General features: G+C 33.1%; 1 protein-coding gene across 1 annotated transcript; it reads right to left on the bottom strand.

Annotated features, from left to right (window-relative positions):
- Nucleotides 1-1,031: 1,031 nt before the first annotated feature.
- On the bottom strand, nucleotides 1,032-4,442 carry LOC148550651 (protein FAR1-RELATED SEQUENCE 5-like). The gene is made up of 3 exons (XM_088494573.1): nucleotides 3,758-4,442; nucleotides 3,355-3,410; nucleotides 1,032-1,127 (listed from the first exon to the last, which is right to left on the bottom strand). The coding sequence occupies exons 1-3, from the start codon at nucleotides 4,440-4,442 to the stop codon at nucleotides 1,032-1,034; spliced, it is 837 nt and encodes a 278-aa protein (XP_088350699.1).
- Nucleotides 4,443-10,371: the final 5,929 nt, after the last annotated feature.

The raw sequence follows: 10,371 nt of genomic DNA, 5'->3' as shown, positions 1-10,371 counted from the left end.
AATTTTCTAGATGACGGTGTACGCTGGGGTGGAACCCTTAATGGAGCATGGACTAGGAGATGAAGCAGAGTATATCACACTGAATAGTCAACGTACAGAGTAAGAATGTTTCTCATCTATAGTGCTATTTTTAATGTGTCTTATTTTGTATACTATTAGTCGTATTATACTGAATTCTTGCTTAGCTATGATTGTGGAATATATGTTATAAAATGGCTCGAAACAATTGATCCATGAAAGATCAAAAGAGGGAAGAGATATAAATATAAAGCTGGATACAAGTAAGTACTTTCTAAATTAATAAACTTCTTTCTTTTCTTATTTCATTCAGTTGAGTGGATAGTTTAACTAGGGCTTTGAAATTGGTTGTTACTCTGTTCAGTACTTCTTTTGTATGAAGAAATACTATTCTTGTTGATTCAAAGTTAATCACCATTTATTCACCACACGAACATTATTCAGTTCGGTGGCCTTTGTGATTTTGATTTACTTGATATTTAATGTGTTCAGGGTTTAGTGTTATTGTGATTGCATTTTTACAGTATAATTAGCACTTTGAATGATATTGTTCTTATTTCAGTTGGGTTCATTTCTTATGTAACTAATTTCTTTCAATTGAAATGTAGGAAGAGATTGATGACTTCAGGTACCAATATGGTCCGAATCTTCTGTTGCATGAAATGAACAAAATCAGAGACCAAGTGATTTGGGAATCTGAAGCAATAAGACTCCCAAAGCCATCTGCTGTCCTCTCCAGCCCTTATTGTAAATTCACATATGAGGATTTAGATAGTAAATAGCATATACTATGATTAACTGGTTGTAATTAACATATTTTGTTTGACTTATTAAAAAAGCAAACAATGCTTCTTTCAAATGTATATATGTCAATATTAATGTAAATGTTAATGTATATATCTATTCTTAATATCAATGTATATATCAAACGTTAATATTTATATTTGATTCAAGATGGATTACTCATCTGAGATGTTAATTTATATATCTGTTGGAACTGTCTGGCTGCTGTTTTATTCCAAGTTCTCAGTGATTGCAATCAGTGTATTTACCAATACATTACGAACACCAAAAGAACACAGTGAACCGAAATTAATATACTGGTCAAACTGAAAGTTGCAAACAAACTGTATAGAAATTCAGAGAGCTATACCCTGAACCCCTAAACCCTGAACCCCTAAACCCTAAGCCATAACCCCTAAACCCTGAGCCCTAAATACTAAACCCTAAACCCTGAACCCTGAACCATAAACCCTAAACATTGAACCCTAAACCCATAAACCCTGAACCCCTAAACCCTAAGCCCTAAACCCTAAACCCTAAGTCCTAAACACTAAATCCTAAACCATAAACTCTAAACCTTGAACCATGAACCCTGAACCATGAACACTGAACCCTGAACCCTGAACCCATAAACCCTAAACACCTAAAATCCTAAACCCAAAATCCGGAACCCTGAATCCCTAAACCCTAAACCCTAAACCCTAAGCCCTAAACCCTAAACCCTAAATCCTAAACACAAAACCCTAAACCCTAAACCCTGAACCCTGAACCATAAACCCTAAACACTAAACCCCTGAACCCTAAACCCTGAATCCTAAACCATGAACCCTGAACCCTGAATCCTAAATCCCTAAACCATAAATCCTAAGACCTAAACCCTAAACCCTAAACTCTAAACCCTGAACTCTGAACCATGAACCATGAACACTGAACCCTGAACCCTGAACCCATAAACCCTAAACCCCTAAAACCCTAAACCCAAAATTCTAAACCCTGAAAATCCATCCAAGAAAGAGTTTTAAAACTCCACCAATGTATGTTAAAAATATTTGTGTTACTCTTTTAGATTTTTTAATAATTTTTGTTTAATTAGTCACACGAAAAACGTAACTAGCACTACACCTGATTCCCGTTTCTCAGAATAAATTATAATTATTCAACTTAGAAATTAATACACTAGATGAATCGAAAAACTGAATATATCAATATAGCAGAAAACTAATTATAATAAAATGTTTCTATCAGTTTTTAGTTTCAGAAACACCTGAACTTTGACATTTATATTAATAAAAAACTAAAACGTAGTGAACCGAAATTTATACCTTCAGTGAACCAAAATTTATATTAACAAAAACTAAAACTCCTGTAATCCTCTTTGGAAAAATTCATATCTAGTGCATTGTAAAGAGTGGAGCTTGACTGAATCGATGATCCACAGTCTAAAAGGTTCAACTACAAAAGACATAATTAATCGTATATTAGCAAAATGCACAAATGAATTTTTACCTAATCGAAAGCAAGTCAATTTTACCTTGCTTGGAGCTGTCTTTTTCTTTTTCTTCGTGGCATTTGAGATCTTTTTTTTCAGGTTTGATCTAAGTCTGTTCTTGGGCCGGCCTCTTGTTTTAACGCGTGGCGGCCTTTGAAGGTCGTTCACCTCGCTCAATGTCGCTTCTTCGTGGGATAATAAACTTTTTCCTTTGCTTCTCTCTTGATATTCTTGCATCTCCACCATGAGCTTGTCAAACGCTTGGTGCAGAATTTCGGTCAACTTCTCGGACTCGGATGCAAATTCACATATATTATGCGACCGAAACACCAATTCGTCAAATCTCTTACTTCTCAGCTCCAATAGAGGCTCATCTTGGTTGCTCTTGATGTGTGTGTGCCTCCTCTTTAGTATGTATTTCGGTGCAACGTTATCCACCCGCTTAAAGCTTAGGACGCTCAGGGAATGGTGGCACAATATGCCCTTTGACTCGAACAGCAAACACTGGCACTTTACCTCCCGTGATATTGCGTCGTAGGTGACGAAAAACTCGTTGAATGTGGAGTTGGAAACCTACTCTACGACTTCGTATGTTGTGAAACCTAGGGTAGAATGCATTGATCTTGTGATACAGTTCACTTTACCTCTGAATTGAGCTTGAACCTCCCTAAACTTCTCATGGGTATACACATGCTGAAACTGGGCCTCTATTGCTGATTTTGTTGCACAAGGCATCACAGTGTGAAAATCTGTAGCATCGAATTCTCTCTCTGTTTGCTCTCTGCTTGCTAGGCAATTGTCATATTGCTTGACGAATTATCTCAAGGAGCTGTTACGTGTAATGAACTTGTTGAAAAATGAATACATGCTCTCGCTCATTTGTGTGCTTCTCATCCCGACCCAGAAATGGTGATCCAAGTAAATTGGAATCCATATATGTCGATCCTCGTACAGCTCTGCATAATAAACCGAACCAATATGGTGTGGTGAACCAAAAATAGTGCATATTTTGAAAAAAACAAAGGTAAGGACATGAAAATAATTCGAATTGAAACCTCGATTACCTGACAGCCACTTGTTGCCTTCGAGGCCGTACTTTGTGATGAAATCGTTCCAGTTTCTATCAAATACGTCTTTTGTGTACGAGTTTCAAACAACATAGCTCATCTCTTGATTAATTTCGTCGTGTCACTTGTAGCCGTTTAGTTTGTTTGGGATCTTCTTCATGATGTGCCAGATGCACCACCGATGAATTGTTGTTGGCATGCACAGCTCAAATGCCCTTTGAATCGATGCGCATTGGTCGGTAAGAATGTCTTTTGGTGCCTTCTCTCCCATGCAACGGAGCCAACACTCGAATAGCCATTTGAATGATTGGATGTCCTTATTTTTCATTAGCGCACATCCAATAAGTGTTGACTGACCGTGTGATTCACACCCACAAAAGAACCTAAAACCAGATTGTACCTGCATAAATAGACACACCCAGATGGTGGTGAACAGAAATTTGTACATTCACCGAACATAAAACTATATGCGACTGAACCGAATGCCTGTTTGTGTTGTAGGTAGTGTCGAATGAAACCACGTCTCCAAAATTCTCACATGCGACCCTGCTTCTTGCGTCGGCCCAGAATGCATGTTTAATGCAATGATTGCCTTCGAGGTTGAGCTCAAAGAAAAAATTTTGATTCTTCTCTTTCATTCTTAGTAGGTACTTCCCAAATTCTTTGGCATCGTCTTGTTCCGAAATATTCCGTACTTCCCTTGTGATGCAATTCCTCACGTCTTTTTCTATAAAACTTAGTTCACAGTAGCTGCCAGCTACTGCCACAAATGATTGGTAAGTTTTGCTCGGTCTGATTCCGGCTTTCTCGTTGGTTTCGATGGTGCGACGCACAAACATGTTAAGCTCCCTGTGTTGTTTGAGCATCTCTGCCCGGTCTGGGCAGCAAGGATGTGAGTGATTCAAAACAACTTTGAAAATTGTCCAAAGACCAACATCCTTCATTATGTGTACGTAAATCCTGGCCGGACAATTTAACCCAGCTGAAGGATTTGTCTTCAAAGCTGGAGATATCTTGGATTTCCACCTCCCCTCTCTAGTGCATACGATTAGTTGATTCTTAATCTTGTCTCCGTCCCGAGTCATGTTTCTTATTTTCATAGAAAAACCGGCAAGCTTGGAATAATGTTTGTAGAACTTTCCAACTTCTTCTAGTGTTGAAAATCATTCCCACTTTTGGGACAAATTTTTCATCCACAACACAGCTGGTCTGCATGGTGAACCGAAAAGGTTTATTATGGTGAAACAATTATATAGTGCTCAGTGAACAAAATAGAATATATTCCTCTATTTTTTTTTAGACTCATTTCTGCATACCGAACCGAACACATGCTCATGATGAAACAACTCTATAATACTTACCGAGCCGAAAAATTTCACAGTGAACGAAAGATAATTCATTATACAAAACCAAATTCGAAACAACTTTGTCTACAATTTAGATATTATCATTTCAATTCAATTCAATTCAGATTCAGATCACCTCCATTCATTCAATTCAATTCAAATAAAATTAGCAATTGCATTCCATTGAATTCGATTCAAAATTCAACAATCCAAACCTCATCAAATTGATGCGTTTCGGAAGAATAATCCAAATCGCACTTATTCAACTGATTTGAAGTTGATTCATTCATTGTTTTAATTCAGAAATCCAGATCAAAGAAGAAAACGAAGAAGAAAAAGAACGACGAAGCTAATTACTTCAAAGTCAATCCAGATCCATTATGCAGAGAAGAAAAACGCGAATAGAGAAGAACAAGGAATTTTATTAGGTTGAAGAAGAAGAAGAAGAACGCGAACAGAGAAGAAGAAGAAGAATGAAAATGCGAGAAGAGAACAAGATTTACGTTGAGAAAGGTTTATCACACAGTAAAAGGTTTACGTTATATACGTTATATGAGGCGCGTGTATAACAAATGACTGTGGGGTGGGAAAACGCGCGTGTGAAGGAAGTTACTTGAATAACATCTATGTATTTTTTACATGGATGTAGAGCTTTTCTAATATTTATATATGCATGTGTCTCATTATAAAATTATATTTGTCTTTACATTAAAATAAAATTTATCTTATTAAATTTTGTATTAAAAAATTATTTTATTTAATAAATTTAACTATTTTGTATTCTAAAAATATATTTTAAAAATATAATAATAAAATTTTTTAAATTTTTAATGTATTTAATATATTAAAAATATTTATTTTTTAATTTTTTTAGTAAGTTTTTTTATAATATTCTTAAAATATATTCTTAGAATACATGTTCGTAAGATTTTATCAAGGTTGCGAGAACCGGACCGGTTAATAAACCGGTGAGGTCACTGGTTCAATGGTTCACTGGTTCGACCGGGGTTCAATCGGAATTCAACCGGTTTAATTAAATATTAAATAAAATTATTAAAAAAATCTAAAAATAATTTTAAATATATAAATTCAATAATTTCTAACTTAATAAAATTTAAAATTTCACATAATAAATTATCCATAACTTAATATTAGAGGTTCACAAACAACTTCAAACATCAAAGTTTATAACTAAACAAAAAAAAAAAAAGCACATAATGACAAACCCATAATGTTCTATATTCAAAAGAAACAATTACTAGCAAGTTTTCAACTAATCAAAAGTGCAACTCATCAAAAGAGAAAAAGAATTGAGCCTTTAATGTACTTATATGAATTGATGATGGATAAGAAAATCATAGATGCACCTCAAAGCACAAGTCATCACCAAGACCTAAACATAGCATAATGAATAATTTAGCTCAACTAACAAAAAAAGCTAATTAACACAATGCTACTTCCCAATTAGCTCAGGCTTTTTTGTGTCACTTCAACAACCAAAATGGGCACTAAAACAAAGCTTGTTTTTATTAACTATGTTGATTACTTTGTCACTTTCTAGTGTTGGAATGGTTCAAGGCAGCAGCAGAAAACTTCTGGCACCAACATTTCCTGATTTTGGCAGCTATGATTTTCCTCCATTTCCACCGGTGACTGACTGGCCTGAGTACAAATTCATCATGAACAAATTCTATTATACCACAAAGCCAGCCAGCTAGGGAAACTTGAAAGGCAAAAGCACATGAATGATGAATCAAAGAAAAATATCCCCCAACCATAAAAATTGTAAACTCTTGAACAAAACCAAATTATTTTGAAAATTAATGCAAAAAAAAAAAATCTGTTGCGGCAGAATCTGAAAAATTTTGAATGAGCTGCAATGCTGCATAATTTGTTACAGTAAAGCATCAGATCCAAATCAAACACCAAAGGCAAGAAGCAATAAGAACAAAATGGCAAAAAAATAGAAGCAAACAATGGATGAATCATGAATAAAAATTGAAGCAGAAGCAAACAGATTCATGAAGCAACAAAACCCTATTTCTAAACAGATTCATGAAGCAGCAAAATTGAAGCAGCAAAAATTGAAGCAGCAAAAATTGAACTCAGATTCATGAAGCAGCAAAATTCATGAAACAGCAACTCAAAATTGAAGCAGAAAAATTGAAGCAGCATAAATTGAAGCAGCAAAAATTGAACTCAGATTCATGAAGCAGCAAAATTGAAGAAACAGCAACTCAAAATTGAAGCAGCAAAAATTGAACTCAGATTCATGAAGCAGCAAAATTGAAGCAGCAAAAATAATCCCCAGCTGCCTTCAACGCATCATAATAGAAAGCCAAAAACAGATTCAAGATTCATCAAACAGAAACCAAAATCATGTAATCCAGATAAACATGAAGCAGCAACTCAAAATCATGTAATCCAGATAAACATCAAAGAGCATGTTTTCTGTGATAGAGAAGAACAGAAACATGAACAGAAATAGGAACATGAACTCAAATAGGAACAGAACCATGAACAGAAACATGCCCGCATACATGAACCGAGGTGGAAGGCAGAGTATTACCGGCGACGACGGTGGAGGTGGAGAGCTCGGCGACGACGGTGGAGGTGGAGAGCTGGACGACGACGGTGGAGGTGGCGAGCTGGGCGACGGCGATGGAGGAGAGGTGCGACGGTGGAGGTGGCGAGCTGGGCGACAACGATGGAGGAGAGGTGCGACGGCGATGAGGGGCTGTGGGAGGGTGAGAGGGTGAGAGCTGAGAGATACTGAGATACTGAGGGTGGTGGCTTTAGGTTCGTGCATAGCTGATAGCCCTTTTCTTTTTTTTTCTTTTTTTTCTCTTCAAAACGACGCCGTTTTGAAGTTTAATATGCAAATCAATAAACCGTAGAAAAACCGGACGGTTCTCCCGGTTCACCGGTTAACCGCCGGTTCGACCGGTTTTTTCACCGGTTTTTTGCCAGCCGGTTTCTGACCTTACCCGGACCGGTTAGGTGACCGGTTTCCGGTTTTTCCGGTTGAACCGGCCGGTCCGGTTCGGTTTTCAGAACCATGAATTTTATATATTAAACTAACTTAACAAAAAATAAAATATTGTGATAATATTTAATTAATAAATTTATTTAATTGAAATTTATACTTTTCACTTAATTTTAATATTTACTAATAAACTAAATATGTATTTTAATTATTAATTCTCAAATATAAACTAAATATAAATTATTTAAGAATTAGTTGAATAAAGCATTTTGTATTTCTATCTATCTATCTAACTAACTTCTTTATTGTTATTATTATTATTAGAAACCAAATTTGGTCGTTTTTATTAAATAATTGAATAATCATTAAGTAATCTATAAAATATATAATAGAGATATGAGAAATTTAGTGTTATTTTTTAAAATATCATTCATCACAAATAATTTATAAAAAATATATTTTGGTATTTCAAATTCTCAAATAAAAAATCTCTTAATTAGAAAATAATCAATCTACTTGATTAATCTTATATTTATTACTATTATTATTATTATTATTATTATTTAACATTTAATACTAAATATAGATAATATACTAATATGGATGATAAAAAATTATTAAATATTGAATATTTTTATATTATTTAATTATATATACTTCGATATATTTATATAAAAATTTTTGTTATTCTTATATGATATATATTTGTCCTCATCGTTTAAAATTTTTAGATTCACTACTGTGTAAAACTGGAAAAGTACATAATGTGATTATAAATATAAATATTTTCTATCGTAACTGCACATAATTAAACTTTATTTTATGTATATTATTAATTAGCACAAAATATTTACATTTTTATCTTCAGCTACTTATCTTCATGATCATATCAAGCAATACAATGACTTAAGTCAAAGATTTAGTTAAATTAAAAACCTTAGACACATGAATTTAATCAAATTAAAATATAATTATCATTATTATATGGGTTTTTTTTTAATAAACATTTTTATTGAAAAAGTGGTCAAACAGGTTTTATTGAAAATTAAGTTTTTATGTTTTTAATAAGTTCTTAATGCATTAAATGTATAAAAATTTGTTAAGTTCCAATAAGTTAATTTCGTTCACCCAGGTTTAATAACATGTATTTTGTGCATATTTATTTTAATAAAAAACTCCCCCAATCAACGTAATGACGTATGCTAGCATGCTGTGGAATTTCCTCGTCCCATAATAGAAAATAATAAAAAGAAGAATAGATGGGGTCCACCATACAGATAATGGTTTTCCGACCAAACCGTGGAGCATAACAAGATGACAGACCAATAAAAGAGGCTACGAAACGGAAAGCTAGCGAAGAAGAGGGAACTGTGAGCGATACGAGGGTGACAGGTGTGTGAGTAAAGAGAAACCAAAGCGAAGAAAAGGAAAAGGGTACGAAAAAATCCAAAACGCGAAAGGCGTGAGCATCCGGAACAAGAGGTTGGGTCGTTTTAGTGTGGCCCTTCATAGATTACAAAGAGGGACACGTGCGTTTCCACTATTCGCCACTTATTTCTAGATATTATCAGCCGCCTGGCCCACGTCACTTTCTTCTTCATTTTTTTATAAACCTCAATTCTAAAAAATTTTAAATAGAATATTTTGATGAATTTAATTTTAAAGCACTAAAATTATTTTATATATTCATCTAATTATATAATGTCACATTAGTAAATAATTATTTTTATATAAATTATATAAATAATTATCTAAAAAATAATTATAATTATATAATTATATAAAATATTTTTTATTGTCAATACATGAAAATTAAACTCTTAGATATACAACAAATTTTTGTTAATTTAAAAATATTTTAGATGAATTGATTTCTTTATGGATAGAATTAATTTTTTATAATAATATTTACTAAAATTTAATTATCTTACAATAAAATTTATTTAATATATATTAAATATTTTATTTTATCGTATAAAAAAATTAAATTGTCTGACAAAAGCAATATTTAAAAATTTTTAAAATAATAAAAATTTATTAACGATTAAAATATCTAATTTAAAATTTGTTGAGGATGAATTTCAATATATAATTTTTTTTGTACGGCAAGTTTTTTCCTTTTATTTGATTTTGGAATAAAATTTTACATTCAAACAAAATATTTAACTAAATATAACCAAGTTGTTATAACAACTTTTCAAATCATACGTCTTCTATTCTGTTTCTTTCTCCTTCTTCTACTGTGTTTCTTTCTCCTTCTCGTCTTCGTCTTTCTTCTTCTTTCCTCCTTCTTCTTCTTCCTTTCTTCTTCTCCTTCTTCTTCTTTTTCCAAATTCGCACAAACAAGTTTTTCTTCTTCCCTCCTCCTCCTCCCGCCCCCTCCCCCAATGTTGTGTCTTCTTCCTTTTTTTTTCCTTTTTCATTATCGTCATCACCAATAACACTAACATTTTGGTAACATCTTTATTAGTTCTGCTTTTTTCTGATTTTTTATTCTTTAAGTAATTTTTTAACTGTTTGTTCAAAACTGAATCGAATTCGGTTGATTTGTGAATTAAGTTAGGTTCACTTGATACTACTTTTAAGTATTCACCAAATCTGTTATTCCTTAAGAAATTTGGTTCATCTCTTAATTTAATTGAGTTCATTTGCATGCAAAAATGAATTGAAATGTATTTTTCT

Source organism: Arachis ipaensis, chromosome B7 (genome assembly GCF_059453495.1).
Source record: "Arachis ipaensis isolate K30076 ecotype BB chromosome B7, ASM5945349v1, whole genome shotgun sequence".
NCBI lineage: Eukaryota > Viridiplantae > Streptophyta > Magnoliopsida > Fabales > Fabaceae > Arachis > Arachis ipaensis.
The sequence above is the reverse complement of the archived record's forward strand: the minus strand, read 5'-3'. Positions and strand labels throughout refer to the sequence as shown.